This window comes from Myotis nattereri (genome assembly GCF_964212035.1).
Source record: "Myotis nattereri genome assembly, chromosome: Y".
Lineage (NCBI taxonomy): Eukaryota > Metazoa > Chordata > Mammalia > Chiroptera > Vespertilionidae > Myotis > Myotis nattereri.
The window spans coordinates 984,318-1,011,888 of record NC_138094.1 but is presented as its reverse complement, the minus strand read 5'-3'; the positions used below and the strand labels follow the sequence as shown (position 1 = coordinate 1,011,888).

At 53.3% G+C, this 27,571-nt stretch overlaps 1 protein-coding gene across 1 annotated transcript in view; it reads left to right on the top strand.

Moving 5' to 3' along the window:
- The window catches only part of LOC308512236 (arylsulfatase F-like), a gene marked incomplete at both ends in the record, with an annotated part of 31,499 nt that extends 13,488 nt beyond the window's left edge, over positions 1-18,011 (top strand). The window contains 3 exons of the mRNA XM_081082035.1: positions 4,137-4,299; positions 6,896-7,017; positions 17,650-18,011. Of these exons, the coding sequence (XP_080938161.1) occupies positions 4,137-4,299; positions 6,896-7,017; positions 17,650-18,011 (647 nt within the window). The remainder of the gene's footprint in view (positions 1-4,136; positions 4,300-6,895; positions 7,018-17,649) is intronic.
- Between the last annotated feature and the right edge of the window lie 9,560 nt (positions 18,012-27,571).

The window sequence follows — 27,571 nt, the reverse complement described above, 5'->3', positions numbered from 1 at the left end:
GGTTCATAGGTTGACACTCAACCACTGAGCCACGCTGACCAAGCTCAGGTTTTACAATGAAATTCACAACACCGATTCCATGTCGTGGTGGAACACGTCATCCGCAGAAACATATCCGTGAGCCACCACATTGGCCTGGTCTAGTAACCTGTTTCCTGAGGTTATAAGAAGATTACCTGCAGCCTGTTCAGCCCATTTGAACCTCTGATCTGAAGGAGACTCTACAGCACTTTGTAGAGACACATGGATTATTAGTCATGCAAATGTGGGTTTTATCGTGTTGCATCCAGCAGGAAATGACTCCTGTGTGAACGAGATGAAATCCTTGTGTCACTCTCCCCAAAGGGTGTGAGTGTCTGCAGCTTAGGGCTTGTGCCACCAAACGGTGAGCCTAGGAAGGGAATAAATAAATCATTAGGAAAATTTTATGAGAACGTTCAAAAATGTTCTCATAATGTGTCGACATCAGAAGCGTCCTAACCTGTCTCGTTATAAAAAGAGTTTGTTTGAACCAGAAGGGTGACATATGTTGGGGAGCAAGATCTCAAATGCTGCTTTTGTGAATATTTGAAATGGAGGATCGAAGGTTAGCCCGGTTTGAGACAATAAGATGGGGATTGGATTATGGGATTATCAATGAGTTTACACGGTTTGGAGGGCGAACACCACTTGTCAAAGGGGTATTACCTCTGGCATTTCAGAGATGGGTAAAGCTAACTGCACAAGAACAATAGACAGAGCTGGCTTAAAATCTGTCACTAAAGAAGTTATAGGCCTAGGTGTGAAGTTACAGGGCGATCAACCCCACCAGCCAGCCTAGTTAGTAATTTGTGATCAGACTAGAGGCCTAGTGCATGAAATTCGTGCACTGGACATGTGTGTGTGTGTGTGTGGGGGGGTTGTCCCTCAGCCGAGCCTGCACCATTTCCCAATCTGGGACCCCTCGGGGGATGTCTGACTGCCAGTTTAGGCCTCTCACCATCCAGGACTACTGGCTCCCAACTGCTCCCCTGCCTGCCAGCCTGATCACGCCTAGCCACTCCCCTGCCAACCTGATCAATGCTTAACTGCTCCCCTGCCAGCCCAATTGCCCCCAACTGCCCTCCTCTGCCAGCATGGTCGCCCCTAACTGCCCTCGCCTGCTGGTCTGATTGCCCACAACTGCCCTCCCCTGGCAGCCGTCTTGAGACCACATGGGGGTGTCCATGTTGTGCGAGGGCATGATGGTCAATTTGCATATTGCCTCTTTATGATATAGGACAATCCTGTGAGTTTACTGTCCATCGAATCTCTTTTCTTAGCATCCACCCATGAAATCATAAGAATCCATTTGCACAGTACGATGGCCATTCCTCCTCGTTGGGTCAAGAAAATTCTGGTGTATGCTGGTCATCCTGGTGTCCATTGGTCACCGGGCGCTTCCTTTCCCAATAAATTTCCGGGTTTATAGGGAAATAATAAGTCAACATCTATGCATACAATTCTTGTTACCTGGAAACCTCTGTGTGGGCTCAGGCTTCCTGTCGCTGTGTCCAATAAGGAAAGTAGGGTTGAATCCTACAAGGCATTTATTGAGAAGGCCAGCCCACCAAGAAGACAAGCAAAAAGTTGTGTCTTCCAGCATGATTCGGGGGACAGGATTATAAAGGGGAAGGGGCTAGGGTGAGGCTGGGAATGGAATGCAGCTATGGGTAACCCTGGGGGAAGGAAGACATCAGTTATTGTTCTCGGTCATCAGGTGATGAGATGATGTGGGTGAGATGATGTGGGTGAGATGATGTGGGTGAGATGATGTGGACAAGATGATGTGGACGAGATGATGTGGGTGAGATGATGTGGACGAGATGATGTGGACTAGATGATGTGGGTGAGATGATGTGGGTGAGATGATGTGGGTGAGATGATGTGGACAAGATGATGTGGACAAGATGATGTGGACGAGATGATGTGGGTGAGATGATGTGGGCGAGATGATGTGGGCGAGATGATGTGGACGAGATGATGTGGGCGAGATGATGTGGGCGAGATGATGTGGACGAGATGATGTGGGTGAGATGATGTGGGTGAGATGATGTGGGTGAGATGATGTGGGTGAGATGATGTGGGTGAGATGATGTGGGTGAGATGATGTGGGTGAGATGGTGTGAGTGAGATGATGTGGACGAGATGATGTTGGCGAGATGATGTGGACGAGATGATGTGGGCGAGATGATGTGGACGAGATGATGTGGGTCAGATGATGTGGGTGAGATGATGTGGGTGAGATGATGTGGGTGAGATGATGTGGGTGAGATGATGTGGGTGAGATGATGTGGGCGAGATGATGTGGGCGAGATGATGTGGACGAGATGATGTGGACGAGATGATGTGGGTGAGATGATGTGGGTGAGATGATGTGGATGAGATGATGTGGGTGAGATGATGTGGACGAGATGATGTGGGTGAGATGATGTGGACAAGATGATGTGGGTGAGATGATGTGGATGAGACGATGTGGGTGAGATGATGTGGACGAGATGATGTGGGTGAGATGATGTGGGTGAGATGATGTGGATGAGATGATGTGGGTGAGATGATGTGGACGAGATGATGTGGGTGAGATGATGTGGACAAGATGATGTGGGTGAGATGATGTGGATGAGACGATGTCGGTGAGATGATGTGGACGAGATGATGTGGGTGAGATGATGTGGACGAGATGATGTGGGTGAGATGATGTGGACAAGATGATGTGGATGAGACGATGTCGGTGAGATGATGTGGGTGAGATGATGTGGGCGAGATGATGTGGACGAGATGATGTGGGTGAGAAGATGTGGATGAGATGGTGTGGGTGAGATGATGTGGGCGAGATGATGTTGATGAGATGATGTGGGTGAGATGATGTGGATGAGATGGTGTGGGTGAGATGATGTGGGCGAGATGATGTGGACGAGATGATGTGGACGAGATGATGTGGACGAGATGATGTGGGCGAGTTGATGTGGGTGAGATGATGTGGACGAGATGATGTGGGTGAGATGATGTGGACGAGATGATGTGGACGAGATGATGTGGGTGAGATGATGTGGACGAGATGATGTGGGTGAGATGATGTGGACGAGATGATGTTTTGACTCCTCGTGGGTCGGCCTGACCCTGGGTATCAGTTCTCTTTGCTGGATTCACAGCTGAGTCACCTCCCTCATCGCTTCCCACAGGCCTTGAAAAGGAAACTTAAGAAAAACTTAACCCCCTCTTCCCATAAGTACATTTTTTCTAAGATGTAAAATAATAGGATTATTTTTTAGATTAATTCAGGTGCTTTATCTACCTGATTATAAGTCCTCCTATCATTGATCCAATTACTTTTCCGCATGCTGGACTCCACAGGGAACAAATCAAACACAGTTTTCCACCTTCGTGGTAAGAGGCATGCCAGGAAAAACAATAAGATTATGTAAATTATCAATCTATCTATCTAAAAGCCTAAGCAACCAGCTGACCATTCAACCATTTGACCAGTAGCTATGACGTGCACTGACCACCAGGGGGCAGACGCTCAATGCAGGAGCTGTGGAGCTGTGGTGACTTGGCAGCTGTGATTCTCGGGTGACACACCCAGAACCAGAGAGGAGGGAGACTAATTGTGGGGTGCGTCACCCACAAACTGCTCTACCGCAATCCAGGACCCCTTGGGGGATGTCGGAGAGTCGGTTATGGGCCAATCCCCACAGGCCAGGCCGAGGGACCCCACCTGTGCATGAATCTGTGCACCAGGTCTCTAGTGTCATACCTTAGAGGCGAGTTAAATCCCGCAGAAAGGTACAGCAGAGAAGGATGGAGAAAAATAGAGCAGAAAGGATTCTGGGAGGGGTATGTCTGCTATTTTAAACAAAATCACCCCTAACTAACTTCCCCCACTGGCCTGATCGTCCCCTAACTGCCCTTCCTTGAGAAAGTACCTTTGGGCAAGAACCCATGAGCAGCCCAAGAAAATAGAGTTCCATGGGTGTGTACCGCTGACACCATCAGGTCAGGTGTCTGCCCATGGTGGGCCCTGAGCAGAGATGGACTTTATTGAGGGTGATTGACATTTTTAAATACTCTTATATCAGTCATTATTTTAACTGCAACTTCATTGCTTTGCCCCATAGGAGGGAAAGGCACAGCCGGCTGGGAAGGCGGGATCCGAGTGCCGGGACTTTTCCGATGGCCCGGAAAATTGCCCGCCGGAAACGTCATTGATGAACCTACCAGCCTGATGGATATCTTGCCAACGGTAGCAGCGTTGACGGGAGGCATCGTCCCTCAGGACAGGTGATGTCATGTAATCTGTTCACGGAGCTTCTCTCTACCTTTGTCTTGAGAAGATTCAGGTCCAGGGAGATAAACTCTATTCTAATGGGTACACTTTCTCCGCGGAACCCAGGTAATTTCCACCTTTGTCTAAGGCTAAGTCTATTGACCGCTACTCATACGCTGGACATCAATGTTGTAGTTCTACGAGAGGCCCAGTGCAGGGGCCTAAGCCAGCAGTCGGACATCCCTCTCACAATCTGGGACTGCTGGCTCCCAACTGCATGCCTGCCTGCCTCCCTGCCTGATTGCCCCTAACCACTCCCTTGCCAGCCCAATGGATGCATAACTGCCCTCCCCTGCAGGCCTGATCGCCCCTAACTGCCCTCCCCAGCTGGCACTATAGCCCCCAACGGCCCTCCCCTGCCGGCCTGATCGCCCCCAACTGCCCTCCCCTGCCGGCCTGATCGCCCCCAACTGCCCTCCCCTGCCAGCCTGATCGCCCCCAACTGCTCTCCCCTGCAGGCCTGATCGCCCCCAACTGCCCTCCCCTGCCAGCCTGATCACCCCCAACTGCTCTCCCCTGCCAGCCTGATCGCCCCCAACCGCCCTCCCCTGCTGGCCTGATCGCCCCCAACTGCTCTCCCCTGCCAGCCTGATCGCCCCCAACCGCCCTCCCCTGCTGGCCTGATCGCCCCCAACTGCCCTCCCCTGCCAGCCTGATCGCCCCCAACTGCTCTCCCCTGCAGGCCTGATAGCCCCCAACTGCCCTCCCCTGCCGGCCTGATCACCCCCAACTGCTCTCCCCTGCAGGCCTGATCGCCCCCAACTGCCCTCCCCTGCCGGCCTGATCGTCCCCAACTGCTCTCCCCTGCCAGCCTGATCGCCCCCAACCGCCCTCCCCTGCAGGCCTGATCACCCCCAACTGCCCTCCCCTGCCAGCCTGATCGCCCCCTAACTGCTCTCCCCTGCTGGTCTGATTGCCCCCTAACTGCCCTCCCCTGCAGTCCTGATCGCCCCCAACTGCCCTCCCCTGCCAGCCTGATCGCCCCCAACTGCCCTCCCCTGCCGGCCTGATCGCCCCCAACTGCCCTCCCCTGCCGGTCTGATCGCCCCCTAACTGCCCTCCCCTGCAGGCCTGATCGCCCCCAACTGCCCTCCCCTGCCGGCCATCTTGTGGCTGTGGGCGCCACCATCTTTGAGGGCATGGCAGTCAATTACCATATTCCCTCCTTATTGGCTGTGGACGCCGCCATCTTTGCGATGGTGTGATGGTCAATTAGCATATTCCCTCTTTATTAGATAGGATGGCCCATCTTAGTCACTTCGTAATCTTTATTTGGAAGGAAGATGGAGACAGGAAGGCTTGGAGGTGGGAATATGGCCAATCAAACTCACTCATCCACATAAGAGGAAGAATAATTCCCTACCGTCTGGTGTCCCAGGTCCAGAAGGCTGGGGTGAAGGCCAGACCTTCGGTGGATATTTTGAACTCTCTCACAAATATTTCCAATGTCATTATATTGCCTTCCTCTCTCTGGTCGCTGTTGACCTAGGTAGGTTTTCTAATTATTCCTTGATAACAGCTCTAAAAGGGACTTCAGTAGATTCAACCGACTTTCACCTCACCCTTCTAAGCCCAAAGAGTTATGTTAATATATCTTTCTTTTTTAAAAATATATATTTTATTGATTTCAGAGAGGAAGGGAGAAGAAGAGAGAGAGATAGAAACGTCCATGATGAGAGAGGATCATGGATCGGCCGCCTCCTGCACGCCCCCTACTGGGGATCAAGCCCGTAACCCGGGCAGGTGCCCTTGACCAGGAATCGAACCATGACCTCCTGGTTTACAGATCAATGCTCAACCACTGAGCCACACCGGCCTGGCTAATGTTTCCTTCTTTATATAATAAAGATAATCTACATTTGAAGGAAAGTGTGAACCCAAGCTCATTAGAATCAAAAAGAGACCTCTCCCATTTTTTAACATCGGTGTCAGCCAGTAATAGAATTCACGGAGAGTTCCTCTAAAATAACTGGATAGCGCCCCCTACTTACAACAGCATTTATCAAGCTGACTGAAAGATCCATTCAGCCCTCGCTGGTTTGGCTCAGTGGGTAGAGCATCGGCCTATGGACGGACAGGTCCCAGTTTCAATTCCAATAAAGGGGCACACGCCTGGGTTGTGGGCTCCATCCCCAGTAGGGGGCGTGCAGGAGGCGGCCGATCCATGATTCTCTCTCATCATTGATAGATTCTATCTCATCATTGTCTATCTCATGATTCTATCTCATCATTGATATTTCTATCTCTCTCTCCGTCACCCTTCCTTTTGAAACCAATCAACACATAAAATAAAATAAAGACAATAGTGTTAGTGACGATATAATTTTTAAGCTACTAAGCCAACCGGAGTCATAAAAAATAATTGTCCGAGATATTCACGGGGTGCGTTGGTTGACTTTGGGGCAATGGCTGTTCCCGCCCGCTCAGCACACTGTTCTCCGGGCCCACGGAAGGTCGTGGAAGGTCATGGGATGCGCTGAGCATCCTTCCAACAGCCTCATGACCAAATGCCATTGCCTGACCTACTTCCTGGGTGTCTACACTCTACAGGGTGATTGATGGCCGGAACCTCCTGCCATTGCTTCAGGGCGAGACCCAGCGTTCAGAGCACGAGTTCCTGTTTCACTACTGCAGTCGGTTCCTCCACGCCGCCCGTTGGCGCCCCAAGGACAGTAAGTGTACCCCCGCCCGTGAGCCCAACAGATGCCCAGAGTGGGGTCCCCGTAGTCTCGGCGACTTCCTCATTGTTATCCCTCGAGTCCAGTCCTCTGCGTCTAGCGTCAGCGCTGAGAATGCCTTCTCTGGAAAGTTTCTAAGAATTGCTCTCCTTCAGAAAGACAGAGAGACCACGTTCAGAAATATCCACTTTGAGACATGCTCTCCTTTTTATAACTTTTTAAAATATAATTTTTTTATCGATTTCAAAGAAGAAGGGAAAAGGGAGGGAGGGATAGAAACATCCATGATGAGAGAGAATCATGGACCGACTGCCTCTTGAACGCCCCCTACTGGGGATCGAGCCCACCACTGGGGCATGTGACCATGACCGGAATCGAACCCAGGACCTTTGGCTAAGTTGAGACAGACTCATGGATACAGAGACCAGACAGACAGCTGTCAGAGATGAGAGGGTTGGGGGCTCGGTGAGGCGGGTGAAGGTGCCGGGGTCCAACCCCAGCAGCTCCAGGGGTTCCCAAAGGCGTAGACGGAGTCGGCAAAGAAGGAATGACACGGAGACAGCGTTCAGTTGATCAGCAGCCTAGCCAGGATCTCCAGCCAAGTTCTGGTCTGGATCTCCAGAGAGGTTCTGCTTCGGATCTCCAGCCAGGTTCTGTGTCCATGTTCTCTTGCTAGGTACTCCAGGTTCTCCAGCCAGGTTCTGTGTCCAGGTTCTCCAGCCAGGTTCAGTCACCAGGTTCTAGTCAGGTCCTCTAGCCAATTTCTGTAGTCAGGTTCAGTCCAGGATCTTTTGCCATGTTCTCTCGCTAGGTTCTGTCTCTAGGTTCTGAGGCCAGTTTCTGTCCAGGATCTTTTGCCATGTTCTCTCCAGCGAAGTTCTTCTGTCTCTAGAGAACGTTCTGTGTAGGTTCTGTGCCAATTTCTGTCTCTCTCTCTATATCTTGCTGTCTTGTTACATCTGTATTTATACCAGTTGATTCAATCCTATCAATCTCTATTCCAAAGGTTAGGGCGTTTCTTATCTCCATTCCAGGGAGTAAAGATTATGTAGCTTAAGCATGATTGTTCGTAGTTAAAGTGATTAATTACCCGCCTGGCACTTAGTTAAGAGGTTTTATTCCCTCCCTAACTTCAGGGGAAAATCCCTACCTGGGGATTCAACCTTTCTCGGAGAGGTGACCTTGGTTAAAACACATAGTGCCAAGAAGGTGAGCAAATATATTAAGAACCGTATGCCATATATGCCAGGTCCCTTGAAACAGCAAGGATGGACCGGCTCCCGGCATGAAGGGACTCGGCAAAGAAAAAGAAAGAAAGAAAAACTCATGGAAACGAACCACAGCAATGGGATTGGCAGGTGGAAGTGGGGCGTTGAGGCAGCGAGAAGGGGGGAGAGCTTGACGGTCAACCACATCAATGGTGCTGGAAGGAGGCGTGACGTGGGGTGATGAACACACGCTACAGGGTACAGTGGATGCCTTATAGAATCGACACCTGAAACCTATATCATTCTATTAACCAATGTCACCCCAACACGTTCATTTAAAAAGCAAGGAAACATGGATTTTGAGACGTGGGATGTTATACTACACTAGAGGCTTAGTGCACGAAATTTGTGCATAGAAGGGGGGTCCCTCAGCCCAACCTGCACCTTCTCCAATCTGGGACCCTTGAGGGGATGTCCCCTGGGATAGGGCCTAAACCGGCAGTCGGACATCCCTCTCACAATCTGGAACCGCTGGCTCCTAACCGCTCACCTGCCTGATGCCTAATCGCCACTAACTGCTCTCCCCTGCCGGCCTGATCGCCCCTAACTGCTCTCCCCTGCCGGCCTGATCGCCCCGAACTGCTCTCCCCTGCCGGCCTGATCGCCCCTAACTGCTCTCCCCTGCAGGCCTGATCACCCCTAACTGCCCTCCCCTGCCGGCCTGATCGCCCCTAACTGCTCTCCCCTGCAGGCCAGATCACCCCTAACTGCTCTCCCCTGCCTGCCTGATTGCCCCTAATTGCTCTCCCCTGCCGGCCTGATCACCAATAACCACCTCTGCCTTGGCCCCCGCCACAATGGTTTTGTCCATAAAGATGTCCGGAAGGATGTCCCGAAGACATCCCATCTATCCAGGCTAATTAGCATATTACCCTTTCATTAGTATAGATGATTCTAGCCTGACCCGGTGGCTCAGTGGTTGTGCATCCACCTATGAACCAGGAGGTCCCAGTTGGATTCCCGGTCAAGGGCACATGCCCAGGTTTCGGGCTCATCCCCAGTAGGGGGCGTGCAGGAGGCATCCCATCCATGATTCTCTCTTATCATTGATGTCTCTCTCTCTCCCTCTCCCTTCTTCTCTAAAATCAAAAAAAAAATATTGTTTTTTAAAGAAGGGATTCGATTGTTCTGATGCTCTGAAGATTGGCTGGCATTTGAGTTAACATGTGGGCAAAGAGAAAGAGCGGGGAATGCCCACAAAGGCAGAAGATGATCAAGTCGATGGGCACATGGGCAGGGTGCCTCAATGGACACACAGGCTGGGGGGCTCAATGGGCACAAGGGCTGGGTGCCTGAATGGGCACAAGGGCTGGGTGGCTCAATGGGCATATGGGCTGGGTGGCTCAACGGGCATATGGGCTTGGTGGCTCAATGGGCATATGGGCTAGGTGCCTCAATGGGCATATGGGCTGGGTGGCTCAATGGGTATATGGGCTGGGTGGCTCAATGGGCATATGGGCTGGGAGCCTCAATGGGCATATGGGCTGGGTGGCTCAATGGGCATATGGGCTGGGTGCCTCAATGGACACACAGGCTGGGTGGCTCAATGGGTATATGGCTGGGTGGCTCAATGGGCACACGGGCTGGGTTGCTCAATGGGCATATGGGCTGGGTGTCTCAAAGGGCACACGAGCTGGGTGCCTCAGTGGACACACAGCTGGGTTGCTCAATGGGCACAGGGGCTGGGTGGCTCAATGGGTACACGGGCTAGGTGTCTCAATGGTCACACGGGCTGGGTTGCTCAATGGGCATATGGGCTGGGTGCCTCAACGGGCATATGGGCTGGGTGCCTCAATGGGTATATGTGCTGGGTGCCTCAATGGGCATATGGGCTGGGTTGCTCAATGGGCATATGGGCTGAGTGCCTCAATGGTCACACGGGCTGGGATGCTCAATGGGCATATGGGCTGGGTGCCTCAACGGGCATATGGGCTGGGTACCTCAATGGGTATATGTGCTGGGTGCCTCAATGGGCATATGGGCTGGGTTGCTCAATGGGCATATGGTCTGGGTGCCTCAATGGTCACACGGGCTGGGTTGCTCAATGGGCATATGGGCTGGGTGGCTCAATGGTCACACGGGCGGGTGCCTCAATGGGCATATGGGCTGGGTGTCTCTGTCTCAATGGGCATATGGGCTGGGTGCCTCAATGGGCATGTGGGCTGGGTGTCTCAATGGCCATATGGACTGGGTGCCTCAATGGGCATATTGGCTGGGTGTCTCAATGGGCATATCGGCTGGGTGTCTCAAAGGGCATATGGGCTGGGTGCCTCAATGGGAATATTGGCTGGGTGTCTCAATGGGTAAATCGGCTGGGTGTCTCAATTGGCATATGGGCTGGGTGCCTCAATGGGCATATGGGCTGGGTTGCTCAATGGGCACACAGGCTGGGTGCCTCAATGGTCACAAGGGCTGGGTGTCTGAATGGGTATATGTGCTGGGTGGCTCAATGGGTATATGGGCTGGGTGGCTCAATGGGCATATTGGCTGGGTGGTTCAATGGGCACACAGGCTGGGTCCTCAATGGTCACACGGGCTGGGTGTCTCAATAGGTATATGGGCTGGGTGGCTCAATGGGTATATGGGCTGCGTGGCTCAATGGGCATATGGGCTGGGTGTCTCAATGGGTATATGGGCTGTGTGGCTCAATGTGTATATGGGCTGGTTGGCTCAATGGGTATATGGGCTGGGTGGCTCAATGGGCACACGGGCTGAGTGCCTCAATGGTCACACGGGCTGGGTGTCTCAATAGGTATATGGGCTGGGTGGCTCAATGGGTATATGGGCTGCGTGGCTCAATGGTCACACGGGCTGGGTGTCTCAATGGGTATATGGGCTGGGTGGTTCAATGGGTATATGGGCTGGGTGGTTCAGTGGGCATATGGGCTGGGTGGCTCAATGGGTATATGGGCTTGGTGCCTCAATGGTCACACGGGCTGGGTTGCTCAATGGGCATATGGGCTGGGTGCCTCAATGGGTATATGGGCTGGGTGGCTCAATGGGTGTATGTGCTGGGTGCCTCAATGGGTATATGGGCTGGGTGGCTCAATGGGTATATGGGCTGGGTGGTTCTGTGGGCATATGGGCTGGGTGGCTCAATGGGTATATGGGCTGGGTGCCTCAATGGTCACACGGGCTGGGTTGCTCAATGGGCATATCGGCTGGGTTGCTCAATGGGCATATGGGCTGGGTGGCTCAATGGTCACACGGGCGGGTGCCTCAATGGGCATATGGGCTGGGTGTCTCAATGGCCATATGGGCTGGGTGTCTCAATGGGCATATGGACTGGGTGCCTCAATGGGTATATGGGCTGGGTGCCTCAATGGCCATATGGACTGGGTGCCTCAATGGGTATATGGGCTGGGTGGCTCAATGGCCATATGGGCTGGGTGCCTCAATGGGCATGTGGGCTGGGTGTCTCAATGGCCATATGGACTGGGTGCCTCAATGGGCATATTGGCTGGGTGTCTCAATGGGCATATCGGCTGGGTGTCTCAAAGGGCATATGGGCTGGGTGCCTCAGTGGGAATATTGGCTGGGTGTCTCAATGGGTAAATCGGCTGGGTGTCTCAATTGGCATATGGGCTGGGTGCCTCAATGGGCATATGGGCTGGGTGGCTCAATGGGCACACAGGCTGGGTGCCTCAATGGTCACAAGGGCTGGGTGTCTGAATGGGTATATGGGCTGGGTGCCTCAATGGCCATATGGGCTGGGTGGCTCAATGGGCATATTGGCTGGGTGGTTCAATGGGCACACAGGCTGGGTCCTCAATGGTCACACGGGCTGGGTGTCTCAATGGGTATATGGGCTGGTTGGCTCAATGGGTATATGGGCTGGGTGGCTCAATGGGTATATGGGCTGGGTGGCTCAATGGGCACACGGGCTGAGTGCCTCAATGGTCACACGGGCTGGGTGTCTCAATAGGTATATGGGCTGGGTGGCTCAATGGGTATATGGGCTGGGTGGCTCAATGGGTATATGGGGTGGGTTGCTCAATGGGCACAGGGGCTGGGTGGCTCAATGGGTATATGGGCTGGGTGGTTCAATGGGCATATGGGCTGGGTGCCTCAATGGGTATATGGGCTGGGTGGTTCAATGGGCATATGGGCTCGGTGCCTCAATGGGTATATGGGTGGGTGGCTCAATGGGTATATGGGCTGGGTGGTTCAATGGGCATATGGGATGGGTGGCTCAATGGGTATATGGGCTGGGTGCCTCAATGGTCACACGGGCTGGCTTGCTCAATGGGCATGTGGGCTGGGTGGTTCAATGGGCATATGGGCTGGGTGCCTCAATGGGTATATGGGCTGGGTGGTTCAATGGGCATATGGGCTGGGTGGCTCAATGGGTATATGGGCTGGGTGCCTCAATGGGTATATGGGCTGGGTGACTCAATGGGTATATGGGCTGGATTGCTCAATGGGCATATGGGCTGGGTGGCTCAATGGGCATATGGGCTGGGTGTCTCAATGGGTATATGGGCTGGGTGGCTCAATGGGTATATGGGCTGGCTGGCTCAATGGGCACACGGGCTGGGTGCCTCAATGGTCACACGGGCTGGGTGTCTCAATGGGTATATGGGCTGGGTGGCTCAATGGGCATATTGGCTGGGTGGTTCAATGGGCACACAGGCTGGGTCCTCAATGGTCACACGGGCTGGGTGTCTCAATAGGTATATGGGCTGGGTGGCTCAATGGGTATATGGGCTGCGTGGCTCAATGGGCATATGGGCTGGGTGTCTCAATGGGTATATGGGCTGTGTGGCTCAATGTGTATATGGGCTGGTTGGCTCAATGGGTATATGGGCTGGGTGGCTCAATGGGCACACGGGCTGAGTGCCTCAATGGTCACACGGGCTGGGTGTCTCAATAGGTATATGGGCTGGGTGGCTCAATGGGTATATGGGCTGCGTGGCTCAATGGTCACACGGGCTGGGTGTCTCAATGGGTATATGGGCTGGGTGGTTCAATGGGTATATGGGCTGGGTGGTTCAGTGGGCATATGGGCTGGGTGGCTCAATGGGTATATGGGCTTGGTGCCTCAATGGTCACACGGGCTGGGTTGCTCAATGGGCATATGGGCTGGGTGCCTCAATGGGTATATGGGCTGGGTGGCTCAATGGGTGTATGTGCTGGGTGCCTCAATGGGTATATGGGCTGGGTGGCTCAATGGGTATATGGGCTGGGTGGTTCTGTGGGCATATGGGCTGGGTGGCTCAATGGGTATATGGGCTGGGTGCCTCAATGGTCACACGGGCTGGGTTGCTCAATGGGCATATCGGCTGGGTTGCTCAATGGGCATATGGGCTGGGTGGCTCAATGGTCACACGGGCGGGTGCCTCAATGGGCATATGGGCTGGGTGTCTCAATGGCCATATGGGCTGGGTGTCTCAATGGGCATATGGACTGGGTGCCTCAATGGGTATATGGGCTGGGTGCCTCAATGGCCATATGGACTGGGTGCCTCAATGGGTATATGGGCTGGGTGGCTCAATGGCCATATGGGCTGGGTGCCTCAATGGGCATGTGGGCTGGGTGTCTCAATGGCCATATGGACTGGGTGCCTCAATGGGCATATTGGCTGGGTGTCTCAATGGGCATATCGGCTGGGTGTCTCAAAGGGCATATGGGCTGGGTGCCTCAGTGGGAATATTGGCTGGGTGTCTCAATGGGTAAATCGGCTGGGTGTCTCAATTGGCATATGGGCTGGGTGCCTCAATGGGCATATGGGCTGGGTGGCTCAATGGGCACACAGGCTGGGTGCCTCAATGGTCACAAGGGCTGGGTGTCTGAATGGGTATATGGGCTGGGTGCCTCAATGGCCATATGGGCTGGGTGGCTCAATGGGCATATTGGCTGGGTGGTTCAATGGGCACACAGGCTGGGTCCTCAATGGTCACACGGGCTGGGTGTCTCAATGGGTATATGGGCTGGTTGGCTCAATGGGTATATGGGCTGGGTGGCTCAATGGGTATATGGGCTGGGTGGCTCAATGGGCACACGGGCTGAGTGCCTCAATGGTCACACGGGCTGGGTGTCTCAATAGGTATATGGGCTGGGTGGCTCAATGGGTATATGGGCTGGGTGGCTCAATGGGTATATGGGGTGGGTTGCTCAATGGGCACAGGGGCTGGGTGGCTCAATGGGTATATGGGCTGGGTGGTTCAATGGGCATATGGGCTGGGTGCCTCAATGGGTATATGGGCTGGGTGGTTCAATGGGCATATGGGCTCGGTGCCTCAATGGGTATATGGGTGGGTGGCTCAATGGGTATATGGGCTGGGTGGTTCAATGGGCATATGGGATGGGTGGCTCAATGGGTATATGGGCTGGGTGCCTCAATGGTCACACGGGCTGGCTTGCTCAATGGGCATGTGGGCTGGGTGGTTCAATGGGCATATGGGCTGGGTGCCTCAATGGGTATATGGGCTGGGTGGTTCAATGGGCATATGGGCTGGGTGGCTCAATGGGTATATGGGCTGGGTGCCTCAATGGGTATATGGGCTGGGTGACTCAATGGGTATATGGGCTGGATTGCTCAATGGGCATATGGGCTGGGTGGCTCAATGGGCATATGGGCTGGGTGTCTCAATGGGTATATGGGCTGGGTGGCTCAATGGGTATATGGGCTGGCTGGCTCAATGGGCACACGGGCTGGGTGCCTCAATGGTCACACGGGCTGGGTGTCTCAATGGGTATATGGGCTGGGTGGCTCAATGGGTATATGGGCTGGGTGGCTCAATGGGTATATGGGCTGGGTGGCTCAATGGGCACACGGGCTGGGTGGCTCAATGGGTATATGGGCTGGGTGCCTCAATAGGTATATGGGCTGGGTGGTTCAATGGGTATATGGGCTGGGTGGCTCAATGGGTATATGGGCTGAGTGCCTCAATGGGCATATGGGCTGGGTGCCTCAATGGGTATATGTGCTGGGTGGCTCAATGGGCATATGGGCTGGGTGCCTCAATGGTCACACGGGCTGGGTGGCTCAATGGGTATATGGGCTGGGTGTCTCAATGGGAACACGGCATGGGTGTCTCAATGGGCATATGGGCTGGGTGCCTCAATGGGTATATGTGCTGGGTGTCTCAATGGGTATATGTGCTGGGTGTCTCAATGGGCACACGGCATGGGTGTCTCAATGGGCATATCGGCTGGGTTGCTCAATGGGCATATGGGCTGGGTGGCTCAATGGTCACACGGGCTGGGTGGCTCAATGGGAACACGGCATGGGTGTCTCAATGGGCATATGGGCTGGGTGGCTCAATGGGTATATGGGCTGGGTGCCTCAATGGTCACACGGGCTGGGTGTCTCAATGGGCATATGGGCTGGGTGGCTCAATGGGCATATGGGCTGGGTGCCTCAATGGACACACAGGCTGGGTGGCTCAATGGGTATATGGCTGGGTGGCTCAATGGGCACACGGGCTGGGTGGCTCAATCGGCATATGGGCTGGGTGGCTCAGTGGACACACAGCTGGGTGGCTCAATGGGCACAGGGGCTGGGTTGCTCAATGGGCATATGGGCTGGGTGGCTCAATGGGTATATGGGCTGGGTGGCTCAATGGGTATATGGGCTGGGTGCCTCAATGGTCACACGGGCTGGGTTGCTCAATGGGCATATGGGCTGGGTGGCTCAATGGTCACACGTGCTGGGTGCCTCAATGGGCATATGGGCTGGGTGTCTCAATGGCCATATGGGCTGGGTGTCTCAATGGCCATATGGGCTGGGTGTCTCAATGGGCATATGGGCTGGGTACCTCAGTGGACACACAGCTGGGTTGCTCAATGGGCACAGGGGCTGGGTTGCTCAATGGGCATATGGGCTGGGTGTCTCAATGGGTATATGGGCTGGGTGGCTCAATGGGCACACGGGCTCGGTGTCTCAATGGGCACACGGGCTGGGTACCTCAGTGGACACACAGCTGGGTGGCTCAATGGGCACAGGGGCTGGGTTGCTCAATGGGCATATGGGCTGGGTGGCTCAATGGGTATATGGGCTGGGTGCCTCAATGGGTATATGGGCTGGGTGGCTCAATGGGTATATGGGCTGGGTGCCTCAATGGTCACACGGGCTGGGTTGCTCAATGGGCATATGGGCTGGGTGGCTCAATGGTCACACGTGCTGGGTGGCTCAATGGGCATATGGGCTGGGTTGCTCAATGGCCATATGGGCTGGGTGGCTCAATGGTCACACGGGCTGGGTGCCTCAATGGGCATATGGGCTGGGTGGCTCAATGGTCACACGGGCTGGGTGGCTCAATGGTCACACGGGCTGGGTGTCTCAATGGGCATATGGGCTGGGAGCCTCAATGGGCATATGGGCTGGGTGCCTCAATGGGCATATGGGCTGGGTGGATCAATGGTCACACGGGCGGGGTGCCTCAATGGGCATATGGGCTGGGTGTGTCAATGGCCATATGGGCTGGGTGTCTCAATGGGCATATGGGCTGGGTGCCTCAATGGGCATATGGGCTGGGTGTCTCAATGGCCATATGGGCTGGGTGCCTCAATGGGCATATGGGCTGGGTGCCTCATTGGGTATATGGGCTGGGTGTCTCAATGGGCATATGGGCTGGGTGTCTCAATGGGCATATGGGCTGGGTTGCTCAATGGTCACACGGGTGGGGTGCCTCAATGGGCATATGGGCTGGGTGTGTCAATGGCCATATGGGCTGGGTGTCTCAATGAGCATATGGGCTGGGTGTCTCAATGGGCATATGGGCTGGGTGTCTCAATGGGCATATGGGCTGGGTGCCTCAATGGGCATATGGGCTGGGTGTCTCAATGGGCATATGGGCTGGGTGGCTCAATGGGCACATGGGTTGGGTGTGTCAATGGGCACATGGGCTGGGTGGCACAATGGGCACATGGGCTGGGTGGCTCAATGGGCACACGGGCTGGGTGCCTCAATGGGTGTATGGGCTGGGTGCCTCAATGGGCATATGGGCTGGGTGTCTCAATGGGCATATGGGCTGGGTGCCTCAATGGGCATATGGGCTGGGTGTCTCAATGGGCATATGGGCTGGGGGGCTCAAAGGGCATATGGGCTGGGTGTCTCAATGGGCATATGGGCTGGGTGCCTCAATGGGAACACAGCCTGGGTGCCTCAATGGGCATATGGGCTGGGGGGCTCAAAGCGTATATGGGCTGGGTGCCTCAATGGGTATATGGGCTGGGTGGCTCAATGGGCATATGGGCTGGGTGCCTCAATGGGCATATGGGCTGGGTGGCTCAATGGGCACACGGGCTGGGTGGCTCAACGGGCACACGGGCTGGGTGGCTCAATGGGCATATGCGCTGGGTGGCTCAATGGGCACACGGGCTGGGTGCTTCTGCCGTCTCGTTTCCTCTCCAGGCGACGCCCTGTGGAAGGTTCTCTACGTCACCCCCATCTTCCAGCCGCCGGGAGCCCAGGCCTGCTACGAGACCGGCTTGTGCCAATGCATCGGGGACAACGTCACCTACCACGACCCCCCCCTGCTCTTCGACCTCTCCCTGGACCCCTCCGAGTCCACCCCGCTGACCCCGGACTCGGAGCCTCTGTACGACCTGGTCCTCCAGACGGTGGCCGTCGCCGTCGAGGAACACAGGAAGACCCTCGCCCCGGCCCAGCCGCAGCTCGGGCCCGACCGGAACCGGCAGTTCGTGTGGTTGATGAGCTGCTGTGGGGTGTTTCCGTTCTGCTTTTGCGACAAGGAGGGTGAGGACGCGTCGTGAGAAGCAGCCATTGGCCCCGGCCGGCGTGGCTCAGGGGTTGAGCATCGACCTAAGGACCAGGAGTTCCGGGTTCGAATCCCGGACAAGGGCACAGGCCTGCGTTACTGGCTCGATCCCCAGTCGGGGGCGTGCAGGAGGCGGCCGGTCCATGATTCTCCCTCATCATGGACGTTTCTCTCCCTCTCTCCCTCTCCCTTCCTCTCTGAGATCCGACATAATAAAGCAGGAATATGCAAATTGACCATCACGCCCTCACAAGATGGCTGCTTATGACCAGGCTGCCAAGGGGGTTAGTGATGGACGGCCAAACCATTGAACAGCAGTCTGCGTGGGGCTACCAGGCGGGTGGGGAGGGTGGGGAATCTGGGAGTGTCCAGGCCGGCAGGGAAGGGGCAATTAGGGGTGACCAGGCCGGCAGGCAGGTGAGCGATTAGGAACCAGAGGTCCAGGATTATGAGAGGGAAGTCCGGCTGCCTGTTTAGGCCCGATCCCACCAGACTTCCCTTGAGGGACAGCCCATATGCCCATTGAGCCACCCAGCCCGTGTGCCCGTTGAGCCACCCAGCCCATGTGCCCATTGAGCCACCCAGCCCATGTGCCCGTTGAGCCACGAATTTCATGCACCAGGCCTCTAGTCAATAATAAAAATACATATTTTAAAAAGTAACATTTTTAGCCCTAACTGGTGTGGCTCAGTGGATAGAGCGTCAGCCTGCGGACCGAAGGGTCCCGGGTTCGATTCCTGGTCAAGGGCATGGACCTTGGTTGCGGGCACATCCCCAGTGGGGGGGGGAGTGTGCAGGAGGCAGCTGATCGATGTTTCTCTCTCATCCATGTTTCTAGCTCTCGATCCCTCTCCCTTCCTCTCTGTAAAAAAATCAATACAATATATATTGTTTAAAAATTAACATTTAAAGCTGTAGAAACGATTCTTAGCTCATGGGCCATGCAAAAACCAGGCAGAGAAGTTAACAAAATAAACCAACGAACGGAGTGGATCCAGAGACATGGAAGCAAGGAACAGAATGTGGAATCTCAGACGGCAGGCGGGGGAGGGTGGGTGGGTGGGTGGGTGGGAGATAATCAACCAAAGGCCTTGTATTCATCTATACGTCACCTGTGGACAGAGACAATGGCGGAAGGGGGGGAGGGTATGGGCAGGGGGGCGACGGGATAGCGGGGGTCGATGGGGGGGAAAAAAGAAATATATTGAATTCTTTCAACAATAAAGATTAAAAAAACAAAACAGAATAAAAGGCAGAAACTGGTATGACCCCCCCCCCTCCCCCAGGCCACATAACTTGCTCTCTTGCTGTGATAAACCGACAAGGATTCAAATGTTGAGGAAGTCACGCAAAACCTCGGAAAATGAAATACATCCCTTGCCCTAACGTTTCCTGTCAAACCGTGCAATGGTTGGGGAAATGTGCATTTTTATTCTTTCTCTCGGTCCCTTAGCTCAGCGGTTCTCAACCTTCTGGCTCTTGAATACAGCTCCTCATGCTGTGGGGACCCCCAACCATAACATTCTTCTCGTGGCTGCTTCATCACTATATCTATATCATCTATATCTATATCATCTATATCTATATCATCTATATCTATATCATCTATATCTATATCATCTATATCTATATCTATATCTATATCTATACCTATACCTATATCTATATCATCTATATCTATATCTATATCATCTATATCTATATCTATACCATCTATATCTATATCTATATCATCTATATCTATATCATCTATATCTATATCTATATATCATCTATATCTATATCTATATCATCTATATCTATATCTATATCATCTATATCCATATCTATATCATCTATATCTATATCTATATCTATACCTATACCTATATCTATATCTATATCTATATCATCTATATCTATATCTATATCTATATCTATATCTATATCTATATCTATATCTATATCTATATCAGTGGTTCCCAACCTTCCTAAGGCCGCAGCCCTTGAATACAGCTCCTCATGCTGTGGGGACTGCCAACCATAACATTATTCTCGTTGCTACTTCATCACTATATATCATCTATATCTATATCATCTATATCTATATCTATATCATCTATATCTATATCATCTATATCTATATCATCTATATCTATATCTATATCATCTATATCTATATCTATATCATCTATATCTATATCTATATCATCTATATCCATATCTATATCATCTATATCTATACCTATACCTATACCTATACTTATACCTATACCTCTATCTCTATATCTATATCTATATCTATATCCATATCTATATCTATATCTTATCTATATCTATATCATCTATATCTATATGTACATCTATATCTATATCTATATCTATATCTATATCTATATCTATATCATCTATATCTATATCTATATATGTATATCTATATCTATATCATCTATATCTATATCTATATCTATATATCTATATCAGTGGTTCCCAACCTTCCTCAGGCCGCGACCCTTGAATACAGCTCCCCATGCCGTGGGGACCCCCAACCATAACATTATTCTCGTGGCTACGTCATCACGGTCATATGGCTGCTGTTACGAATCGTCATGGAAACATCTGATCTGCAGGATGGATTTTCATGGTGACACATCGAACACCATGAAAGCACAGTGATCGATCACAAAAACAATATGTGATTATAGATGTGTTTTCCAATGGTCTGAGGCGACCCCTGGGAGAGGGTCGTTCGACCCCCAAAGGGGCCGCAACCCACAGGTTGAGAACCGCGGCCAGTGGGTAGAACTCTACTGTATGGGTGGCTGGCGGAATCTGGGCCAAACCGATGCTGGCTTTGTGGGCACGTTTTCCATTTATTTTCACTTATAACGGACAGACAGTATTAGATCCGCTTCAAGTGCATGACAGAATAATTCGACATTCATGGACGGGTTCGATTCCCGGTCAAGCGCACAGGCCCGGGTTGTGGGCTCGAACCCCAATAGGGGGCGTACGGGAGGCAGAAGATCCATGATTCTCTCTCATCATGGATCTCTCTCTCTCTCTCTCTCTCTCTCTCTCTCTCTCTCTCTCTCTCTCTCCTTTCCTCCCTGACATCAATAAAAAACATATTTTTAAAAAAAATTAACCTACTCTATTCAAACCTAATTCTATTTTCAATCAATTTCTTTTCGGGGATCAATACATTCTTTTTTTTTATTTTTAATCCTCACCGGACGATATTTTTCCATTGATTTTTTTTAGAGAGAGAGGAAGACAGAGAGAGAAATATCGATGTGAGAGAAACACAAGGATGGGTTGCCTCCTGCATGGTCCCTTGACCGGAATCGAACCCAGGACCCTTCCGTCTGCAGGCCGACGCTCTATCCACTGAGCCACACCAGCTAGGGCCGGGGACCGGTACGTACTTTTTGTTTCAATATATATATATATATATATATATATATATATATATATATATATATATATTATTGATTTCAGAGAGGAAGGGAGAGGGAGAGAGAGATAGAAACATCCATGGTGAGAGAGAATCACGGATCGGCTGCCTCCTGTACGCCCCCTACCCCCCTCCCCTGCCCTTGGCCACCACAGCCAGCGAGCCTGGGATTCCATCTGGACTGAAAACAAAATAATAATAATAAAAACACAATAATTCCAAGGAACTCCGCAAAAATAACAAGCCAGTCTAGATTTCGTCCCTGGCGTCCCTGGAGCTGGTATACGCATTAGCGGGAGGCGGTGATGAATTCAACATCTGTCCGGCATGAATAAAACTCACCATAGCCCATTATTCCTGGTGTGTGTGTGTGTGTGTGTGTGAGAGAGATCCAAAGGCAGCCTCATCGTCCATTTATTAAAACGACTCTCGCATCCCATCGGTAACGGTCCTTGGCGCCTTGGGCGTGAGGGTCCACCCAATGGTTGGGGCATTTTTTCCAGCATTTTTAACAATTTCTGTGGGTATTTTAACTCCAGGGTGGATGGTTCTACTATCCACCTCCTGTTCCTCCTACTGTTTCCAAATCGCCCGTCGAGTGTATAGCATTTGAGGTGGAAGAATTTTTACCAGGGGAGTGGAATTTCCATATTGACTTATTTTTTTTTTTTTACGACAAAGAGAGTCTTTTAAAAATATATACGTATATGTTTTTTATGGATTTCAGAGAGGAAGGGAGAGGGAGAGAGAGAGAGAAACATCCATGATGGGAGAGAATCATCAATCGGCCGCCTCCTGCACGCCCCCTACTGGGGATGGAGCCCGCAACCCGGGCTTGTGCCCTTGACTGGGAATCGAACCCTGACCTCCTGGTTCCTAGGTCGATGCTCAACCACGGAGCCACTAGAAGAATTTAGAAGGTGGTAAGAAGAGTACTAATATTTTAGACGTCATGTTTTCTACTATGACTGGATGCCCGGTGCATGAAATTCAAGCACAGAGGGAAAGTTTAGGGGCGTCCCTCAGCCTGGCCTGCACCCTCTCTCAATCTGGGACCCCTCGGGGGATGTCTGACTGCCGGTTTAGGCCCAATTACAGCCTAAACCGGCAGTCGGACATCCCTCTCGCAATCCGGGACTGCTGGCTCTGGATAGCTCGCCTGCTTGCCTGCCTGATCGCCCCTAACCACTCACCTGCATGCCTGATCACCCCTAACCACTCACCTGCCTGCCTGATCACCCCTAACCACTCACCTGCCTGCCTGATCGCCCCTAACCCCTCTGTCTGCCCTCCTGATCACCCCTAACCCCTCTGCCTGCTTGATCACCCCTAACCACTCGCCTGCCTGCCTGATCACCCCAACCACTCACCTGCCTGCCTGATCACCCCTAACCACTCTGCCTGCCTGATCGCCCCTAACCACTCTGCCTGCCTGCCTGATCACCCCAACTGCTCACCCCTAACTGCCCCTGCCTCAGCCCCTGCTGCCGGAAAGTCATTCGGCTGTCTGGTCTAATGAGCCTATGACACTTTTATTATTATATATAATACTTATATATTATATATATTATATATATTAGATATCAGATATCAGATATCAGATATCATATATCATATATATATATTATATATTATATATTATATATTATATATTATATATTATATATTATATATTATATAGTCTGTGATTTTATTATTAGAGGTGGCGTCTGTGATTCCGTTGCTGCCAATCTCCGTGGGTTTCGTCTGAATCTTACGATTCTTCCGTTTTCAATGAAAAGAAGAAGAAGAAATGCTCGACAATGTTCTTTCTCTCTGAACGGAAACCTAGAAAATGACTCCTCGCCTCATTCTCTTGGCTTTTCCAACCCACCCCCCTTTTTCCATTGACGTCAGCGTGGACGCGGAATTCCTCTCTCTCTCTCTCTCTCTCTCTCTCTCTCTCTCTCTCTCTCTCTCTCGGAAATTTCATTTCTTGGGCGGCTCCTACCGCATAAAAGGTGTCCTGTGAGCCGGCAGCAGGCTCGCGAGACGCTACCCGTTTCCAACTTTATCCCAGATGGCAGCCAGGCTGGTCCCAGCGGGTCCCTGGCTGCTTCCCGTAAAGATTCATGAATCAACCTTAAGGCATTTTTATTTTGCGACGATACCAGGTGGCGCGTCAAGAATCCATGCTTTATGGCGGCCAGTTGGGCCGTCCTTGAAAACACGCAGAGAGCCAGACGAATTCAGGGGCGGCTAGGAAAATATCGCAAAGGAAAGGTGTGGTGATCTGAGTGCGTGCTTATTCGGAAGAAATTATTTTTGCAGACGGGATGGAGGGAAGGCTCGGAGACGAGGCCGTCCTGGGTCAGGGAGGGGCCTCCCTCCAGGGACAGGGTCTTTGTCGGACACAGAAGAGGGGACGCACACACAGAGGAGAAGCCATGTGGAGACGGAGGGAGGCAGAGACGGGAGGGAGGGTGGCGGCCACCAGCCCAGGGACGTCTGGAGCCCCAGGCACTGGGGGAGCAGGGGACACCCTCCCTGGAGCCTTCGGAGGGAGCAGGGCCCTGGGACACCCCGTCTCCAGGATGGACAGGAGGGAGTGTGGCCCTGGGACACCCGGTCTCCAGGATGGACAGGAGGGAGCAGGGCCCTGGGACACCCGGTCTCCAGGATGGACAGGAGGGAGCAGGGCCCTGGGACACCCGGTCTCCAGGATGGACAGGAGGGAGCAGGGCCCTGGGGACACCCGGTCTCCAGGATGGACAGGAGGAAGCAGGGACCTGGGGACACCCGGTCTCCAGGATCGACAGGAGAGAGCAGGGACCTGGGACACCCGGTCTCCAGGATCCACAGGAGGGAGCAGGGCCCGGGGACACCCGGTCTCCAGGATCGACAGGAGGGAGCAGGGCCCTGGGACACCCGGTCTCCAGGATGGACAGGAGGGAGCAGGGCCCTGGGACACCCGGTCTCCAGGATCGACAGGAGGGGGCAGGGCCCTGGGACACACGGTCTCCAGGATCGACAGGAGGGAGCATGGCCCTGGGACACCCGGTCTCCAGGATGGACAGGAGGGAGCAGGGCCCTGGGACACACGGTCTCCAGGATCAACAGGCGGGAGCATGGCCCTGGGGACACCCGGTCTCCAGGATCAACAGGAGGGAGCAGGGCCCTGGTCCACCCGGTCTCCAGGATGGACAGGAGGGAGCAGGGCCCTGGGACACCCGGTCTCCAGGATGGACAGGAGGGAGCAGGGCCCTGGACACCCGGTCTCCAGGATGGACAGGAGGGAGCAGGGCCCTGGGACACCCGGTCTCCAGGATCGACAGGAGGGGGCAGGGCCCTGGGACACACGGTCTCCAGGATCGACAGACAGGAGGGAGCAGGGCCCTGGGGACACCCGGTCTTCAGGATCAACAGGAGGGAGCAGGGCCCGGGGACACCCGGTCTCCAGGATCGACAGGAGGGGGCAGGGCCCTGGGACACACGGTCTCCAGGATGGACAGGAGTGAGCAGGGCCCTGGGACACCCGGTCTCCAGGATCGACAGGAGGGAGCAGGGCCCTGGGACACCCGGTCTCCAGGATGGACAGGAGGGAGCAGGGCCCTGGGACACCCGATCTCCAGGATGGACAGGAGGGAGCAGGGCCCTGGGACACCCGGTCTCCAGGATCGACAGGAGGGTGCAGGGCCCTGGGACACAGGGTCTCCAGTATCGACAGACAGGAGGGAGCATGACCCTGGGGACACCCGGTCTCCAGGATCAACAGGAGGGAGCAGGGCCCGGGGACACCCGGTCTCCAGGATCGACAGGAGGGAGCAGGGCCCTGGGACACCCATTCTCCAGGATCCACAGGAGGGAGTGTGGCCCTGGGACACCAGGATCTCAGATGCCTGGTCTCCAGATACAAGAATGGATAGATTTCATTGGTAAACCCCGATGTCATCAAATGTTTAAACCTCAGAAGGCCATTTCAGCGAGACGCATCGTTTCCTCAGAGCGGTTTTATCCAGGATCTAAAGAGTGGGGGTGGCCCTGGCCGGTGTTGCTCAATGGTTAGAGTGCCAGCCTGTGCCCCGAAAGGGGGTCCCCAGTTCAATTCCCAGTCAAGGGCATGTACCTCGGTTCCCGGTTGGATCCCCGACCCTGGTCAGGGCGAATGCGGGAGGCAACCAGTCAACGTGTCTCTCTCACCTTGATGTTTCTCTCTCTCTCTCTCTCTCTCTCTCTCTCTCTCTCTCTCTCTCTCTCTGTCTCTTGCTGAAACAATACTGTCTCAGGACAGAAAAACATAGACATCTTTGCTCCACATTCCACTCAGCCCCTGGATCATGCTGGCCGCCCAGTTCAAGCTTATCATGGACACAAGGGATGAGTAAAACCATACTAATAAAACCATAGGTGGTCCTCACGCCCTCATGCGATGCCCTCACATTGTCACAAGATGGCCGGCAGGGGAGAGCAGTTGGGGGCGCCCAGGCCGGCAGGGGAGGGCAGTTAGGGGCGATCAGGGCGGCAGGGGAGGGCAGTTAGGGGGCGACCAGGCCGGCAGGGGAGAGCAGTTAGGGAGCGATCAGGCCGGCAGGGGTGGGCAGTTAGGGGGCGATCAGGCCGGCAGGGGAGGGCAGTTGGGGGCGATCAGGCCGGCAGGGGAGGGCAGTTAGGGGGCAATCAGGCCGGCAGGGGAGGGCAGTTGGGGGCGACCAGGCCAGCAGGAGAGAGCAGTTGGGGGCGACCAGGCCGGCAGGGGAGGGCAGTTAGGGGCGATCAGGCTGGCAGGGGAGGGCAGTTAGGGGGCGATCAGGCCAGCAGGGGAGAGCAGTTGGGGGCGACCAGGCCGGCAGGGGAGGGCAGTTAGGGGCAATCAGGCCGGCAGGGGAGGGCAGTTGGGGGCGACCAGGCCAGCAGGGGAGAGCAGTTGGGGGCGACCAGGCCGGCAGGGGAGGGCAGTTGGGGGTGACCAGGCCGGCAGGGGAGAGTAGTTGGGGGTGACCAGGCCGGCAGGGGAGGGCAGTTGGGGGCAATCAGGCTGACAGGGCAGCGCTGAGGGGCGATCAGGCCGGCAGGAGAGGGCAGTTAGGGGCAATCAGGCAGGCGAGTGGTTAGGAGCCAGGGGTCCTGGATTGTGAGAGGGTGCAGGCTGGACTAATGGAACCCCCGCCCCAGTGCACGGATTTTGTGCACTGGGCCTCTAGTTAAATCATAAATACGAATGGTGATTCATGTATTCTTGTTGAGAAAAATTCAGATGGCCCCAGCCAGTGTTGCTCAGTGATTGAGCGTCGACCCATGAACCAGGAGGTCAGGGTTCGATTCCCCGTCAAGGGCACATGCCCGGGTTGTGGGCTCGACCCCCAGTGGGGGGCGTGCAGGAGGCAGCCAATCCGTGATTCTCTCTCATCATTAATGTTTCTCTCTCTCTCTCTCTCTCTCTCTCTCTCTCTCTCTCTCTCTCTTTCTGAAATCAATAAAAATATATTTTTAAAACTTCAGGTAATAACCTATGTATACTTGAATGACTCCCTCTCTGCTTGTCTGACTTTGTCTAATTTTTGTGCTCAGCTATTTCTACCAGAAAATTATTTCCCCACTAAAGTCGTTTACTGTTTCAGGGGCATCTATGAAGGAATTCCCTTTAAGACGCTAATGGAAGGTGGGGTGAGTTTCTTGATCAAGTCAAGGGGATACGTTGAACAGGGCGTCTGTCGCTTGCCAATTTCTTTGTAAGGGTTGGAGTTTCAACCTATGATACCTTCACCAAAACGCAAGGAATGTATACATTTAAAAAGTTGTGGGTTTTAATATATATATTAAATATATATATATTAATATATATATGCTTGAGGCCCAGTGCATGAAATTCGTGCAAGGGGTTTGGGGTGGGACCCTCAGCCTGGTCTGCACCCTCTCCAATCCGGGACCCCTCAGGGGATGTCCCACTGCCAGCTTTGGCCCGATCCCATAGGAGGCAACGGATCCATGATCCTCTCTAATCACCAATGTTTCTCTCCCTCTCCCTTCCTCTCTGAAATCAATAAAAATATATTCTTAAAAAAACAAACAGTTGGAAATGAGATAAACATTGAGCACCAACAATCCCTCCGCAAAAAGTTATGGATGGCATTACAACCAAT